Source organism: Temnothorax nylanderi, unplaced genomic scaffold (genome assembly GCF_030848795.1).
Source record: "Temnothorax nylanderi isolate EJ_2023f unplaced genomic scaffold, tnyl_v1.0 TNYL_tig0013_pilon, whole genome shotgun sequence".
In the NCBI taxonomy this organism is placed as follows: Eukaryota; Metazoa; Arthropoda; class Insecta; order Hymenoptera; family Formicidae; genus Temnothorax; species Temnothorax nylanderi.
In genome coordinates this window covers 1,909,866-1,926,254 of record NW_027249075.1, presented here as the reverse complement: position 1 = coordinate 1,926,254, position 16,389 = coordinate 1,909,866, and the positions used below count along the sequence as shown (strand labels likewise).

The 16,389-nt window shown below is 38.8% G+C and overlaps 5 protein-coding genes across 6 annotated transcripts in view; 3 read left to right on the top strand and 2 right to left on the bottom strand.

Moving 5' to 3' along the window:
• Rab3gap1 (RAB3 GTPase activating protein subunit 1) overlaps window positions 1-4,005 on the top strand; it is a 31,287-nt gene extending 27,282 nt beyond the window's left edge. Inside the window, exons 7-14 of the mRNA XM_071697845.1 lie at window positions 103-160; window positions 270-360; window positions 442-586; window positions 928-1,108; window positions 1,188-1,287; window positions 1,761-2,080; window positions 2,286-2,489; window positions 2,567-4,005. Coding sequence (XP_071553946.1) covers window positions 103-160; window positions 270-360; window positions 442-586; window positions 928-1,108; window positions 1,188-1,287; window positions 1,761-2,080; window positions 2,286-2,489; window positions 2,567-2,794 — 1,327 coding nt within the window. The 3' untranslated portion in view covers window positions 2,795-4,005. The remainder of the gene's footprint in view (window positions 1-102; window positions 161-269; window positions 361-441; window positions 587-927; window positions 1,109-1,187; window positions 1,288-1,760; window positions 2,081-2,285; window positions 2,490-2,566) is intronic.
• Tango6 (transport and golgi organization 6) lies at window positions 3,039-7,003 on the bottom strand. The gene is made up of 8 exons (XM_071697846.1): window positions 6,715-7,003; window positions 6,506-6,608; window positions 6,189-6,426; window positions 5,588-6,112; window positions 4,280-5,479; window positions 4,007-4,211; window positions 3,571-3,722; window positions 3,039-3,499 (listed from the first exon to the last, which is right to left on the bottom strand). Exons 1-8 carry the CDS (start codon window positions 6,758-6,760, stop codon window positions 3,194-3,196), a joined length of 2,775 nt encoding a protein of 924 aa, XP_071553947.1. The 5' UTR covers window positions 6,761-7,003; the 3' UTR covers window positions 3,039-3,193.
• A 224-nt stretch (window positions 7,004-7,227) lies between these two features.
• Wwox (WW domain-containing oxidoreductase) lies at window positions 7,228-9,931 on the bottom strand. The gene is made up of 7 exons (XM_071697851.1): window positions 9,790-9,931; window positions 9,602-9,666; window positions 9,178-9,414; window positions 8,918-9,113; window positions 8,657-8,842; window positions 8,324-8,579; window positions 7,228-7,824 (listed from the first exon to the last, which is right to left on the bottom strand). The coding sequence occupies exons 1-7, from the start codon at window positions 9,882-9,884 to the stop codon at window positions 7,621-7,623; spliced, it is 1,239 nt and encodes a 412-aa protein (XP_071553952.1). The 5' UTR covers window positions 9,885-9,931; the 3' UTR covers window positions 7,228-7,620.
• A 192-nt stretch (window positions 9,932-10,123) lies between these two features.
• Window positions 10,124-11,708, top strand: Mrpl15 (mitochondrial ribosomal protein L15). Its single transcript, XM_071697852.1, has 5 exons — window positions 10,124-10,259; window positions 10,609-10,760; window positions 10,836-11,001; window positions 11,082-11,241; window positions 11,336-11,708. Exons 1-5 carry the CDS (start codon window positions 10,155-10,157, stop codon window positions 11,635-11,637), a joined length of 885 nt encoding a protein of 294 aa, XP_071553953.1. The 5' UTR covers window positions 10,124-10,154; the 3' UTR covers window positions 11,638-11,708.
• Window positions 11,709-11,963: 255 nt separating this feature from the next.
• Window positions 11,964-16,353, top strand: Dlic (dynein light intermediate chain). Of its 2 annotated transcripts, none has more exons than XM_071697850.1 (10): window positions 11,964-12,122; window positions 12,317-12,390; window positions 12,793-12,909; window positions 13,022-13,252; window positions 13,474-13,684; window positions 13,762-13,950; window positions 14,043-14,157; window positions 14,272-14,388; window positions 15,057-15,222; window positions 15,289-16,353. In XM_071697850.1, the coding sequence occupies exons 1-10, from the start codon at window positions 12,028-12,030 to the stop codon at window positions 15,402-15,404; spliced, it is 1,431 nt and encodes a 476-aa protein (XP_071553951.1). In that variant the 5' UTR covers window positions 11,964-12,027; the 3' UTR covers window positions 15,405-16,353. The 2 variants fall into 2 exon arrangements, with proteins under 2 accessions (XP_071553951.1, XP_071553950.1); XM_071697849.1 differs by having other exon boundaries at window positions 14,272-14,412.
• The last annotated feature ends 36 nt before the right edge of the window (window positions 16,354-16,389 follow it).

Below are 16,389 nucleotides of genomic sequence, written 5' to 3'. Positions count from 1 at the left end.
GATAGGTGCTCCAAAATGAAAGACAATGAAATGAAAGACTCTCTCTCCGTAGACAATCTCGTTATTTCACGATATACAATCGGTTTTCATATCTCATTTCAGAGTCGGGCCCGGCTTTCCAGATTCCGTTCGCACGTGCTTGCTGCATCAAAAGTTACAGGTGACGCGAATTGCCAAATATTTTATGTAACGCTTATGTAACTTTTATATGTACTTCCTTTGGGTAAAAATCCCATTGGCTTTGTTCTTATTACGTTTTGTGCGCGCAGATGATGAATTGCTGTGTAACGAGGAAAAAGGCGAGGGAGGAGAACGCGCACAGGTCTCAGAGCACGGAGATGGACGATGTGGAGGAGACAGGTAGCCATTAGCGATTTAATTATGCTTTACACAATGCGGTCGGCGGCATAAATTTGAAAATTCCCGGTCTGGCTGTCGCAGAGTCCGAGGAGGATGAGGAATTCTTTGAGTGCACGAGCGAGGAGCTGGCGAGCGAGGAGGTTTCGTCAACGAAGCCGCAATTGAAGGCGAAGCACCTGCTGTGGAACAAACCCGCGGGAAGATTGGCCAAACACCCTTCGCTCAGGTTGATTTTTCTTCACGAGTAACGACCGCAAATTGGCTGAGATTTTCGCCAATTGCTTAAAACCTAGAATTACTTACATATTATCAAAGAGACATATTTTCTAGATTTATAAAATAGAAATTTTTCAACTTTACGAGCTGAAGACAGATAAAAGTAGTATCAAAATATATGAGATTTTTCTATTGACTAATATACTAACTGCTAGTATAAAAAATATCGCATAAACTACGTTCAATAGTCGTTAGCATTCCCGTTTTTTCAATAACTGAATATTAAATATTGATAAATTAAGAAAAGTGCACGATTTGTAACTCAATGAGATGGGAATTGATGATGCGTAGGCTGATTCAAACTGGAGACCCTCTTTATCTACCAATCACGCAGGATCCCGTACCGAAGACGGAGGACCAGCTAGAGGAGGACGCGCAGGTGATGATGCAGCTCGGTACAGACAAGTACGCCTCCGAGATGCGGGCTCGAATGATGAGCGCATCCCTGTTATCCGACATGGAATCCTTCAAAGTATGCATAATGCATTGAGCCTAAACCCGGCAACGTATTTTACGAGTACATCTATTTTCATTATGATAATATAACGTAGGCGGCAAATCCTGGCGCGGTGCTAGAGGATTTTATTCGATGGTATTCCCCGAGGGATTGGATCGACGAAGAAGGTGTTGACGAATGGGGACAAGGGAAGGGTCAGTATTTTTTTTTTAATACATACAAAATTATGAAGAATATTCCAAATTTGAAACTTTGATATCACCGCTCAATCCTCGTTATCTATAATTAATTTACCTCGTTTATTTCAGTCAAGTAATCGAAGAGACTTTGACTTCTAAGAAATATTATAATTCTCTTTCTCTCTCTTTCTATAATATCTGAGGAAATTATATTTCCTTCGAGACAGGTTCTACGCCAAGATCGATAGCGATGTGAAAGGTTGCACATATTATTTTTAAGAATATTTACAAGCTAAAAGCCAAGACAGAAAGTCTTAAAACTAAATATCTTTTTAATGACAGATTTTTTTTGTTCAACATTCAATTCAACAAAGTCGATTTTTCCTCAACAAAAATGCCGAGGGACGTCAGTTTGCAATTAAAATATAAATGTAATTTTTTATTTCCAACGCTTGCAATATTTTTTTATATTGAATCTCGAAACGCAGGTCACTTGTCGCCGCGGATGATGATCCCGGATAATCCGTGGTCAACGACATGGGCATCGGCGCAGCCAGTTCCCGCACACCGGCAGAAACGACTGTTCGACGACACGCGAGAGGCGGAGAAGGCTCTGCATTACCTGTGTTCGAAACGAATAGGCCAGGTTGCACAGCTCTTGCTGCCGACTCTAATGCACGCCGCGCTCTATACTCTGACCTCACAGAAACAGGAAGCTCTACCGAGCCTGCCCGATGTAGCACAGAGCATACTCAACAAATTGCAATACGCGACGAAACCAATTCATCAAAAGCTACAAGTGTATGAGGTAGGACTCGACATATCTTCGATCATATAGTCATTTGTTAGGTCGATTTCGATTATAACTAGTCAGTGTTTGTCATAAATGTTTATATATAACATATTAATGCGCGTATAAATATATTTGAAATAAAATATATACAGGCTGCGTATAAGTAAGAATTTTTACAGATAGATATAGATACCTTAATTTTTAATTTCAATTTCTTCAGGACATCACGCGCGACGTCGAGAGCGTGGAAGCGCTGGTCGCGCAAGTAAATTCGTTGCAGCACAAGCTGGGCGGTAACAACGACTCCAAGGAATTCACGTCCTTTTTGATTCAATTGATGCGGGGGAAGGAGGTGAGTGTGCCCGGCGCTTCCAGAGGTGACATCGGAGCTCGAATAACGACGATGTTCCGCGACGCTCAAAAGGTATATTTTTATACATTATTATATCATATATGAGAGAGTTTACGATTCAAACATAAAATATTTCGGTTTTGTTTCAGGCCGCTCATATGATGACGTCCGTCAGTAACACCCATAAGGATACAACTGCGGAAGATAGTCGATACAGAATGTTTCCCGAACCATCGTGCAAAGAATTTATTTTACGGGCGATAATGCCGCGACCTTCGCCAGCTTCCACGCCGCAGCCGCAACGGCTGTACGTCTGCCTTAAACGAGATCACATTCGTTTAGCTGGATTCTTTTCCGAAGATACAACGTTCTTATAATGTCAATCGGACGGTGTCGTCGTCATAGGATTTAAGTAATTTTTACAAAAAAAAAACCGTATGCGTCCTTGAACTGCCGCGACGGTGACTGGATTATGCATCATATTTCGTTCGCTTTGTTCCTTTTTTGTTGAACGATCATCACGTAGTTAATTTTCTCGATATATTAGGTATTCGATTTCGCGTTCGTTTTAAGGACGAAAATAGGTACAAGAAATAATCATGTACATGATGCAACATGCGATATTTTTCAATAATTTATTCGTTTGTCTTGTCGCGTGTATCTTAGGTACCTAAGTATATCATTTACAGAAAATATTTATTAGACTTGGTTATTTTTATTTTATTTTAATCAGGAGTGGAATGGCGATCATAAGATCAAATGTGCGTTTTATTGCGTTACCGAATGGACATTGAATCCAACTCCGATATCGTCTTTTTTAATGTGGGAAATCCCGTGAATAGAAAGTCCCGCATGATGCGGTCGATCTCCTCTAAGGCTAACTGAACATGAAGCTGCAGCACGGGATCTTTGTCGTCTCGCAAAATGCGCAATTCGCGGTACAGATCGATCATATCGCTGGTACAGGTGCTCAATAAGTCTCGGTCGAGACCACGAAACAGAAGCGTTGCGACCAGCACAGCGGCACGCCGACATTCAGGTACTTTGTCTGTTTTTAATATACATGTGATGCAGTAGAGAATCTGAAAACGTTAAGATCAAGTTTAAAGATCTCTTCGGTATCTTGTGCTCTGCGAGTTTCTTATATACGTACTTCGGTGAGAATGTTTCCCAGACGGTAGTTCAATACTTTACAGAGTTCCCCTAAGCAAGAGAGACCAGAGGCTCGTACAAAGGGATCCGTATCGCGGACTGCGCACAAAAAACCGTTAACCAGCGTGTTTTTTTGAACCACGCTCATTTCACCTGCAAAATTTCATATTTTGATTGCTCCTGATTCTTATTAAAAACTTGCCTCAAGATCTTATGACTCGCTAGTCGCATTTGTGATACATCCTGTTTTATCGTTTCTTCTATCGTCTATCGGACTTACGTCCAGTATTTTGAATAACGATAATTTATTAACAATTTTGTTACCACGTAAAATTTAATCATGTTCCGTATAGAATAAAATTAATTAAAATGATAAGGGATTTATAGGAAATTTTAGCTGTACATATGAAAATAATAAAAAAGGAATTTCTATATACCCAGGGCTCTCGTTGTCTTGACTAGTATTTCCCCGAGCTTTATCCTAGTTTCAACAGTTATTTCCGAGATTGCGGCACGTTTGGGCATATCAATGTATTCAAGCATCAGCGTTTCTATAACTTTTTCTGGAAATGCAGTTGCTAATGCGCATAGTCCGTTGATAGATGCCAGATATATGAACGAATCCTCGTGCTTCAAATTCTCCTGTAACCAAATATATAGGTGAGACAAACTTGCAGAACGCGTAGTAAGCGAGCGATCGAAATATTTACCTCAAATAAACGCAAAATGATCGCATTACGCGCAATAGCATAAGGATCTTTAGTCTCAATCAGTTTCGTGAGTGTCACAAGACCATGCGCCCGAACAGGAAGTAATGGGTCCGCGAGATCCTTCAAGGCTTCATCAAATTTGTCCGACGAACTGGACAAGTCTTGATAGTATTTCCTTTCGGATCTGGGTCGGGAATCATGTGTCGTGATACAGGCAACCACTTCGCTGATTAATGATTTAAGTTGTGTCGGCATATTGGAATTTTCCAGGTGATCTTCTAAAAATGTTTTAAAATCTTTGAAGAGATCGATCTTGATCGCTGCACTCTTCTCAAGCATAATCATTTTTATCCACATTAAGCTGATATACAGCATCTCGCATTCGTTTTCTTCGGTTTTATCCGGATGGCTTTTTGTGTAATCGTCGAACAACGATTTTATAAACGACAGCAGTGGTTCGGGATCTTTCACCTGTGCGTCTTGAACAGTACTTGTGATGGCTAATTGTGACAGAAGTTTATGAGCCGCTAACTGCATCGTGATGCGTTCTATTTTATCATCTTCTGTCTCCAATGTTTTCGGTTGTTCAATTTCGCAGCTCCATTTATTTTGATTTGACAGGAACTTTAACATGTAACAAAATAAGCTGGGAGATAAGTCTCTAGCGGTGGACACTAGGTCGAAAATGGTATCAGCTAGTTTTTCGTAGTCCAAACTTTCATTCAAACCAATAATCTCGATACCGCCAGTCGGCCCAAATTCTGATGACACATAATTCCCAAATCCCGCTGAAGTATCGTGTCCTAGAAAAGCTGAATACAGCTTTTCCCGCGTTGTATCTTCCTCGAAGATTTTTAATAACAATTGTTGTAAATTCGTTTTTAATGAGCAAGCACTTTCGCGGACTTTATCGTACAGGCAAAATAGAGGCGTGGCAACGTGCAAAATAACTTTGCAAGGTAGATGCTTGAACTTGGCGTCCTCCGTTAAAAAACATTTTGTTAATATTTCTATACACCGTTCAACCTCTTTTTCAGATTTTATAACATATGGTTCTTTCTTCGTTGTTAGAGGTGCACAAACGACTTCTATAATATACTTCTGACAAGCACGTGGATTGTAATCATACAGGGATTTAATACAGCAGTTCGCAATTATTGAGCGATGCTTGAACTTATCAGAGGAAAACAGATCTAAAATCTAAAAAAAAATTGTAATTCTGAATTACTTTTGTATTATATATAGAAATATATATATAGATATAATGTATTTTATATACATTATTTCTTTAAATAGCTCCTAGCCTACCTGCGGACATACGGCTTCATAATATTGATCGACGTTCTTTCCATGAGTTGCCGTTATCAGCCGGGAAAGCGTATCTAATTTTTTCCAATCCGCACCCAGGTCTAAACCATCGTTATAAATTGTGGCGATTAACGATGATACTCCATCCGGTTGCGTAAGCATGTTAATTAGATAGTTCTGAGTTTCTCTACGTAGCCACCTTGGTGTATTTTGCATTCCACAAATTGCCATTAATTCCCGAAAACATATGTTACGTGGACAATTACTTAATAGCGAAATAAATTTAGCGTAAAATGCCTTTTGACGATTCTGTAGCCTTTGATATTCTTCCACTGTCATATAAAACTCTTGGTTATTTAAATTCATGGTCCGAACTTCGTTCGATGGTTTAGCTAGTGGAGCATGAGACAATTGTAATAGAGCGGCTATTAGAGGGCCGATTCTTAAAAGTACAGCCGGTCGTAAATTGAGATCATCGAAAAGATCTAAGAGTAAGTGTGTTGAAAAACATAATCGTTCATATTTCTGAAACACAAAGTCCGTATAATTGAGAAAAATGATTATACAAATTACATAATACATAAATTACACAATACTTTACCTCCAGACAGCTCAAGTCTTCTTTCTGAGTAATTGTTGAAGCTATGGGGCATAATTTATCTATATCTATACCTACACCAGGTAATAGAAAGGGCTTAATTCCAATTAATATTATAAATTCCACAGCATTTTTCAAAGACTCATATTGGCTCACATTAAAAGGTGCATCGGTATCTACTTTTACATTTTCTTGTTTAATACCACGCAATATGTAACTTAATATGTGAAGGTATTGTTTTCTATAAATAGAATTTTTAATATATAGAAATTTATATATAATTTATATAGTACTTCAATACACACAATACCAAATTTTACCTTGTAGAAATATCTTTGATAGATTGTCTTACGTCTTCTGATAGAAGCGGTTTTACCTTCTGAATTATTTGTGCCACCTTATCATCAAAATTTGTAGCCTGATCTATAATTATTATATAAATTAGATTTAGCTAAGAAATGCTGTATATATTGTCTTAATCAGAATATTAATTTGATTTACTATCAGTAAAATATCTTTAAATTCTAACCATCAGAACTGGACATCAAAGTGGATAATACTTCGCGATAATCCATTTTCTTTTATTTTTCTTATTTTTATCAACTAACTGTCTCAAAACACCATTTTCAGGGAACAATTTTTGCTTTTAAAAGTATCTCTAACCCGTACAGTTATCGCACACCTTCGCACCTAGACTGTTTCTTTCAATATTTTTGTATTTTGTGAATCATCAGGTTAGGTTTCTCGAAAAAGGAAGCAATTTAAACGAGGACAGAGAGAAGGATGAGAGATGAGAGGCGCAAATAATGACTGGACGTGGACGCGACACACAACAAACGCTGCACTCTGCAGGTTAGGTTAGTTCCTTTTTTTACGTCGCTCCATGGTACATACCATGGGTCCGTTCCGTTTCACGCATATGCGCGCATTTTCTATAGTAAACGTTACGTATGCTATAGATAAATGCGCGCATATGCGTGAAACGGAACGGACCCCATTACATACGTGAGAATTGTCGCTCTTATATATTTTATTATAATAATAATGTATTGCAAATTTTTATTAATTATATTTAATGTTGTATAATGTTATAAATATGAACGATCATGTGTTTATAATAGATTTTCACATAAGCGAAGCTTATTGGAAGAGTGGGTCAATGCAGTGAATGGATTACATGATCTTTCAACGAATATAAGAAAGTTTACAAAGCCAAAAATAGTGCTGTATTGTGCTGTTATCATTTTGATTCAAACTCCAACAATTATATTTTTTCATCTATACCAATCTACTACAAATCACCAATAGTTTAATTATTTCTTACAAATATACAAATTGCATATTATATATAATATACAAATATTAGTATTTCTTTAGATTTTATTTATAAAGCTAATGGTTTAGTTTAGTGGATAGCTCAAGATGATGATAAATCTCATTTTTCTCCGCAATTATCCCTATCTCTTTTTAAAGCATCCGCTATCATATCCTGACTGAGAGTCCACAATCGCTCAGCTAATGCAGGATCCAGCGCAGCATTCGTTGGTTGACATCGACAACAGTTGTTGAAGTAGCTACCTGTTACACCCTCCAACTCGGGTGCAGTAGCGCAGAATACTGTCGTGCTCGCTCCTTGTTGCTGCAATGCGTTTTATTTAATTCATTATCCTATCTGTTCTTCAAGATTATAATATGAACATAAATCAGAAGCGCGTAATACAACGAAAGAATGAAGCATTGAAAAATGCAATTCTGAATAAGATTATATTAGACCGGAAAACTTTCGTTGACTTCTTATAAATATATCATTAGAGTATGAAATGTTAGAGTACGAAAGAAAAAGTGCGCAAAAGTTTTATTTTTATTTCTATTTTACATATCTTCCAACCTTGACTGCTCGCCGACTAAATTTGTCAGGCTTGAAACAGCTCCGGTTGGAGTATATAGTAAAATCCCTCCCCCCCCCTACACCTAATTAAATCGATTCGAGGTTGGAAGATATGTAAAATAGAAATAAAAATAAAACTTTTGCGCATCATTTACCGCGCCTGGTTCTTAGTTAGCCCGTTTTCTATATTCGTGCGGATTTCCATTGGAACCTATACTTCGAATTTATGAGATTTATATCATACACATACCAATGATTTCGTGAACGGCCGTACTAAAGCGAACAACAATCGGTATAGCCACCAATAACGCGATAGGGATGTAGACACCAGGTTACCGGGATGACAAGCAAATACGCTTACGGAGGGCCATTGCCGCGCCAGTTCTTGCGCAAATAGAATATTACAGAGCTTCGATACGTTGTATGCGTTCATCGCCCAATATTTATATGCCGGTGGAGACAAAGTTAACTGATGAAGGTCTTCTACAGTCCGTATCAATGAAAATCTGTATAACAAATGTATCTGGTTACAAAAATTCTCGATTTAATTAATATTACATTGGAGAATATATCGAGATACAACCTGTGCGATTCGCTGGAAACCACTACGATCCTAGGATTGTTGGTGTTCTGTATAGTCTGTTTCAACAGAAGCGTCAAATAAAACTGTGCCAGGTGATTGACTTGAAACGTCGTCTCGTAACCGTCCTCCGTAAGTTGATAAGGTATTCCAAACACGCCGGCATTTAATATAAGAATGTGCAGAGACCTGAAAGATTAGGAAATTTCATGTAGTAACAAAGTAATATCAAAATAATTGATAAATTATGCGTTATAAACGTACTTGAATTTTAGCTTGAACTCCTCAACAGCTTCACGTATGGTGCTCAGTGATGACAAGTCCATTTTTAAAGCTACACAACTTGCAGTATCCTTCTCTTGTTGAATACGCCTTATAGCTTCATTAGCCTTTTCTACATCTCTGCAAGCTAATATTACATCGCAGCCGTGTAAAGCTAATGATCTGGCTGTTTCATATCCTGTATATAAAAAGTTTTAATTAGTTAAAGGATAAGAATAATTGCTATAACTATTCTCACTTACCGATGCCTGTATTAGCTCCTGTAACGAGAGCAACTTTGTTGCGCAGATCTCGGCCATGTAACACTGCCAGGGCAGTGCTACTTGCGTCAAATCTTTGTCGCAATACTTGAGACATCTCTCTGTACTCGGTAGCGAATGCTAATCGTGGATCAGTGTAGGTTGTTGTACGATTTGCGTGATCAATGTATAGAACTTTACCGTCATCTGATATACATCTCTCCCATCCAGTTGGCAAATCTATTTGATTTTTAAATTTAATCTTGTGTTTTATTTCTATCTACTTATCTATTAACTTTTAAAACACTCTCAAATAAGTTAAGAAATATGATTTGATGACATTATACTCATATTGTTCTACTTTTTTGTTTTAATGATGTCAATCTCATCTGATATAAAATGATGAATAGAGAAATCAAACGTATACCTCCGTTGACGATTTTTTTACGACCAGTTCTAGGATGCGTCCATTGCGTGCCCTTGGTATAGTGACTGCAACACGGTATCTCGTTAATTACGTTCTTATCCCAGCTGCACGATGTGCGAAACAACCTTTGATCACCGTCGAGAGATCAAAGATCACTTCGCATGGAAGTGGACTTGTCATATAATTACTTCACATAATAGACGTTTCCATCCAATGTCGTCCTCTCCTCCCAACCAGGCGGCAACTCGTCCTCGCTGTCGGAATCATTCAAAACAGCCACCATCCTTGGCCTGTCAAATACCTCCCGTCACCCGTCACTTTCAATTGCACTCTCTACACCGACTACACCTCATTCTCATTCTTTCCATCAATCGATACCGCCCGACTGCAAGTCCTGCAAGACTGCAGGTGGATGGTGGATCAGGTGGATGTCGCGCGAGATAGTTTTTTAGGTTAGAAAGTTTATGGATGCTTCAATATCAGCGTGCATAATTATTAAATACGAATTTATTCATATCGAAGAATTGGTTAACGACGAGTTACTGACACCGACATGGCTGGGAAGCAAGGAAAAGATCTGGCATTGTCTATGCTAAGAGTGCTACCTAGACTGTCGCTAGGAAACATCAAAAATAATCCTGGCTCGACGAAACAGCCTGTAAGATGTAGTCTTATACAGGATAATTGTAACGCAAAAACGCAGAAGACACAATTTTTCAGCTTACGAAAGTTTAAATACACGAATTTATGCAATTAGAATGTTAATCCGGCGTGACACTGCGACGTCAGACTGGATTCATTTTCTATGATCTATTAATTATAATATTTAATAGTGTAACTATAATATTTATAATACAGTATTTATATGCCATTATATATTATATAGTTATATATTTATATTTTGCGTGCAACGAAATAAGAATTATTGAGTTACATTACATGTACACTTTTAATATAACGCTAAGATGGTACTTTATTTTAAACTCCCTGATTATTCTCATGTACAGAAACGTGGTAGAGGTCAACACGGTGGTAATAAGCATGGTTGTGGAAACAAGGGCGCCACCCAAAGACAAAATTATTTGCGTCTGGGTTACGAGACTGGCAATACCCCCTTTTATCTGAGATTCGGCAAGGAACCTTACTATAAAGGACATCAGTAAGTTCGATAGATTTATAAGAAACCATATATGTTGGATTCTCTTCTAAGAAAAGAAATCCTGTGCGTTTTCAGCTTGAGACGAGAATATCCACCGCTCTCTTTACAAATGCTGCAAACGTATATTGACACAAATCGGCTGGATATCAGTAGACCAGTCGATCTCGTATCATTGATAAACACTGGTTTGTACAATATAAATGTGCACTATAAACATGCCGGAGTTCATTTAACAGATCAGGTAATGTCTCGTGATTTACAATATAGATTGTAATATATTGTGTATTCTGAGAATGCAATAAGGGAACTCTCTGTTTCAAGGGGGCACATTGCTTTAAAGCCAAAATAAACATAGAGGTGCAGTGGGCCAGCGAGCCTGTAATCGCCGCGATTGAGAGAAATGGTGGTGTAATTACAACCGCCTACTATGACACGCACTGCCTTCATGCCATGTCCGATACAGAATTGTTCTTCAACAGAGGTAGTTTTAAAGATATACCTTTCACTTCTGGAAAATAATCCTGCATATTAAGTGCCTTTTTTTAAATACGTGACTCCTTTTCTATAATGTATAGGTGAACCAATACCGCGTAGGCTTCCGCCGCCGACGGATTGCTTAGAATATTATTCCAGCGCCGCTTCGAGAGGGTACCTGGCCGATCCCGAGAAGATCTCTCACGAACGGCTGGTACTGGCGCAAAAGTACGGTTACGAATTACCGAAGATCGAGGACGATCCCGATTACGAGATGTTGTGCGAGCGCAAGGATCCGCGGCAAATGTTTTACGGTCTGGAACCGGGCTGGGTGGTCAGTCTCAAGGATAGAGTCGTACTGAAACCGAAGGCCGAGTATCTGAAGGAGTTCTACGCGAGTTGAGACGAGGCACGAAGATACACTTCGATTGCGATGTGAATAAATTAGATTTAATAAATGATACTTTATGCGAACGACAATCGTTTTGTTATTAAAATTATGATATTATGATATTATCAAACATTGTATAGAATTAACCACTAGGTAGAATAAAGTAACGCATGTAGCGCACATCATAAGTTTTTTTTTTTAATCTCACGGGATTAGATCTCGCGGCGTGTCTGCAATTTCAAACGCGCGCTTCGACAATCGCCGAGGTCGATTTACTCGGCGCCGGTCGAATCGGAATCGAAATGCGATACGCTCAACCTCGCAACTCGCGACTCCACCACACCCGCGCCGCCGCTCGCGCGCTTGCAACTTGCAATCGATATCATTGTGCCTGTCAAATGGATGATAATGGCAGCGACGATGGTTGATACGATGGTGCAGAGCAATGGCTTTCAGACAAAAAAGAAAGAGGACATCGAGAATAAGGACAACTTGTGGTACGTGCCGTAGCCCGCGCGACGTTAACCGTATACATTGAGATCACGCCGCGAAAGGGCCGTTTCGTTTTTGAGAGAAAGAGAGCGAGCATGAGATGCCCTCCGCGCTTCGCGTGACACATCTTTGCTGCGTGAGAAAAATTACGCGTTTGACTCGATCGTGCCTCACTCGACATTTATCGTATGCTTTGCAGGTCGTCTATCCTGGCGGAAGTGCAAAACAGCGGTAACAACAAGCTGCCGTCGAACAAAAATGTCCTCGTTCTAGGTAAAATACTCGCACGGGTCTCCGACCGCTCGCGAATGTAGCACGCATATTAAGTAGCTATTCCGTTGCTTGACGCGTGTGTCATCGGCAGAAAAAAGCGCTTTGTCGTCATATTCGTGCCTCTCGCTCGTAGGAGACAAATCCGTCCTCTCGTCGCGATTATTTCCTTTATTCGCGTGTGGCATTTTGTCGAAGCGCGTAAGGTTATATCGACAAAGATGCATTCTGCATGCTATCTGCGTTCAAGTTGTGCTCATACATTTGGAGCACGTTGTATAAAGGAACGTATCTGTCTCTTTCGACAAATTATTAACGGCAAATATAATACACAGCAATAATTTGGTAAACGTTACGTTTCTCTTATAGTTGATTTTTGTAGAAATAGGATACATATTTTTTTAGGTGACAATGAGAGCGGGAAAACTACGCTTATAGCTAAACTACAAGGTGTAGAGGACCCGAAGAAAGGTTCTGGGCTAGAATTTGCATATATCGACGTGAGAGATGATTACAGAGACGGTTAGCATGGAATTAAGATAATCCTTTAGATGATTGCTAAGATAGATATTTGGATTATTGCTTGATTACAGCTTGATTTTGATAAATAATGTGATATTTGATTTCTTTGCAGACCATACGAGACTGTCCGTATGGGTTCTAGATGGAGACCCGGGTCACGCAAATCTTCTGAGATATGCTCTGAACAAAGAGAGGTTTCCACATACGCTTGTTATGTTAGTCGCTGCCATGACCACGCCATGGGCCATTCTCGATCAGCTTCAATCGTGGGCGGCATTGTTAGGCGATCACATTGACAAATTACCTTTAGATAATGATACTAGGCAACGATGCAGGCAGCTTAGTAAGTAGAATAAAACGGATGTAATATGTAGTGCTATACCATTGCTTGTAAACGCCATTAATAATGTAAAACTCGCTCATCACTTTGATTATTTCTCGCTTTTTTCATTTTTAATGATTGAAGTTAAGACTAATATTTGCAATGTGTGTTTTTGCCAGTAGAAAGTAAATGTCAAGCTTCTTGAGAAACATGACATTGTTACGTAAATTTTATTTCGCTAGATATTAAGAAGTGGCAAGACTATACAGAACCAGGAGATGAACTTGATCCTGGAAGTCCTTTGCGACGTACAAGTCGTAATCTGGACGACGACACCGCCGAAGGCTTACCCTTACCGGAAGGAGTACTTACAACCAATTTAGGCCTAGACGTCGTCGTAGTCATAACGAAAACTGATTATATGTCCACTCTTGAAAAGGAACAGGATTATAAGTGAGTATCGAGTGAAAAATTCGTGGCAATGCAAATTATTAACAAACGTTAATCTCGCATTTCCTTTTTGTTCACAGAGACGAGCACTTCGACTTCATGCAACAATGGATCAGGCGGTTTTGCTTACAATACGGCGCGGGTCTCTTCTACACATCGGCAAAGGAAGACAAGAACTGTGATTTGCTTTATAAATATTTAACGCATAGAATTTACTCTTTACCGTTCAGAACACCGGCATTGGTCGTCGAAAAGGATGCAGTACTTATGTAAGAACATCTGATTGACGCGACTAAAACAAATTTTTCTTTTCTTCATGCGTGCATATGTTAAAATTATTTGCATTGCGCATTATTTGCAGACCTGCTGGTTGGGATAACATGAAGAAGATTAGTATTTTGCACGAGAATTTACAATCCATGAAGGCAAACGATTACTATCGCGATGTTATCGCACAGCCAGGAACGAATCGAAAAGTATGCTATCGTACCGCTTCGTATTACTGTTTTGCGCTCCTAATATATACAACTTTTCTGACATGATGCGAATGTACTAGCTGAATATTTTATCTGTTAATATTATTGATATAGTGCGTTGCTAGAGAAATGGAGGTTCAGGCGGAAGATGAGCAAGCTTTTCTCGCGCGGCAGCAAGCAGCTCTGTCGGGCTTGAAAGACCCTACTCGTTCTCCAACGACTCGGAATCAGGCAAGCCCTGGACCAGTTATACAGGTTATACCATTTACAAATGGAGCATGCTCTTCATGTTGCGTGTCAAATCAAAGAACCACAGCATTGTCACTAATTTTATCATTGCAACTATAAAATCGTGCGAGTGATTCATTAATCTCATCTTTTACATACGGAACTATCAAGTCTGTAAACTGATATACATTTGTGCCAGTTATTTCATTCATTATACATAATTATCACGTAACTGTTTCGTTCATTTGTACAGATCCATTTATTTGATGTTAGAGTAAATGTATTTTTGTCCTTCGTTACTAGCTTACGCGCCTTTTAGAAAACCTGCTTAATGTATCTAATGAATTCATTTTATAGAATGACAATGTAGTTGCAGTTCATTAACATAGTGACAAAAGTGTCTTATCATGCAAAGTCATTTATTCCATTTAACATACAGTATCCTAAAGCCTATAAATCATGGCGATAAATCATGTACAAAAATTCCCGATAGTCCACTGTACATGTGTCGTTTAACACTCCACGTAATTTCAATTCCAGCCGTCATCTCGTGTGGTTATTGCAGTTAACATTTGAAAGCATGTTCTAATCTATGTGGTATGATCTGTCCATTACGAGTAGTAAAACTCCTTTTCTCAACAATGGACAGACACTAATGATTTTGCGAATAGGTCGCGTCACCGAACAAAAAACTGGATCCCAAGGGTAGCGGCGCGACACCGTCCGGGGAGGGTGTCTTAGCTAATTTCTTCAATTCTCTTCTCTACAAGAAGACTGGAGTGCAGCCCGGTTCACCGGGAGCGCCGGGTAGCGTAGGAACAAGTCCCATGAAACTTGGTATGTATAATAATAACTTCTACTTATAATAAAAATGTACTGAAAGAGACATTTCATACTTGTCAGATGCTACACCGGTGGACAAGGCAACGATGTGTAATGACGCAGCAGCGGAGTTAGATCGTCTTACTCGGACCAAGAAACTTTCACCACCCAACCTGAACTCGTCGTCTGAATGTTAAAGATAGCGCGCTTTTTCTTCGCGATCCATTGATACAATGAAGATGATAATCGGAAGCTTCGTTGCCATTAGACAGAATTCAAACACAAATCTGAAGTATCTTGTAGCCCACTCGTTATAATGGGAGCGATCGTAATATAATGGTAAGATGGATTGCGAAGAGGTAAAATTTAGCTCTAATCTAATCGATGATAATGTAACCTGATCACATCGCAAAAGAGAAAAATTAAAAAAAAATAAATATATAATCTGTCTTGCAATTTTGCGACAGCTTCGAATGTCGTAATCGACTAAATATCAATAACGAAGCAGAAAACAATTAGAAAGCTATTAAATTAATGTAATTAAAATATTTAATATAATAATATTACTGAGATATATATGCTTACGCACACATGTCTTAGCGCCTGGTCATAGTAAATTATTTAGCAACGCCCGTGTACGTGGAAACGGAAACGCGGTTTTTTTTTATCGTTCTATATATTTACATATAAATGCACATCTTCTTTCTCTTCTTCATAAGCGAATACTCTTATGTTTTATATACTCGGTCGATTTTCTTTACGAGATAGATCTCCATGTTGGCTCGTCACTGCATTCGGTCTAATTTTGACAACGTAAGTGCCGTTAGCGTTGCGAAAGTGTTGTGCGAATGCATGAGATAGTCTTTTATACGAATTGTTCATAAAATAAAATGGGAGAATCCTTTTAACGGAAGACGCAGTGCAGTCTTCAGATTTAGGGATAAATAATGGTACGAGACTGGAATAGATGTCCATATATCGCGCGTGTAAATTCTATACTTCCTTTGTGGATTTCTAGCTGAGTATGTTATCCGTAGACTCAAGAAAGCAGGTGAGCAGAGATATGTACATTCGATTATCAACATAAATGTGGCTCTATGTATATGAAATTCAAATCCTCGATGAAAATAAATAATTTTTCGTATATCTTGTCTCTTACACTTATTTTTAGTTCGAGCAATA

Bases quoted from the DNA above. Each gene is read 5' to 3' on its own strand.
- Tango6 (XM_071697846.1), bottom strand. From the start codon at position 6,760: ATGGATTATCGCGAAGTATTATCCACTTTGATGTCCAGTTCTGATG. The intron at 6,427-6,505 runs GTAAAATTTGGT...TTCTATTTATAG, and splicing joins ATCAAAGATATTTCTACAAG to AAAACAATACCTTCACATAT. The intron at 5,480-5,587 runs GTAGGCTAGGAG...ATTTTTTTTTAG, and splicing joins ATGAAGCCGTATGTCCGCAG to ATTTTAGATCTGTTTTCCTC.
- Wwox (XM_071697851.1), bottom strand. From the start codon at position 9,884: ATGGTGGCTGTTTTGAATGATTCCGACAGCGAGGACGAGTTGCCGCCT. The intron at 9,114-9,177 runs GTAAGTGAGAAT...TTTTATATACAG, and splicing joins AGGAGCTAATACAGGCATCG to GATATGAAACAGCCAGATCA. The intron at 8,580-8,656 runs GTTGTATCTCGA...TTTGTTATACAG, and splicing joins GTTTCCAGCGAATCGCACAG to ATTTTCATTGATACGGACTG.
- Mrpl15 (XM_071697852.1), top strand. From the start codon at position 10,155: ATGGCTGGGAAGCAAGGAAAAGATCTGGCATTGTCTATGCTAAGAGTG. The intron at 10,260-10,608 runs GTAAGATGTAGT...TCTCATGTACAG, and splicing joins CTGGCTCGACGAAACAGCCT to AAACGTGGTAGAGGTCAACA. The intron at 11,242-11,335 runs GTAGTTTTAAAG...TATAATGTATAG, and splicing joins AGAATTGTTCTTCAACAGAG to GTGAACCAATACCGCGTAGG.
- Dlic (XM_071697849.1), top strand. From the start codon at position 12,028: ATGATAATGGCAGCGACGATGGTTGATACGATGGTGCAGAGCAATGGC. The intron at 14,413-15,056 runs GTTATACCATTT...TTTTGCGAATAG, and splicing joins GCCCTGGACCAGTTATACAG to GTCGCGTCACCGAACAAAAA. The intron at 15,223-15,288 runs GTATGTATAATA...CATACTTGTCAG, and splicing joins AACAAGTCCCATGAAACTTG to ATGCTACACCGGTGGACAAG.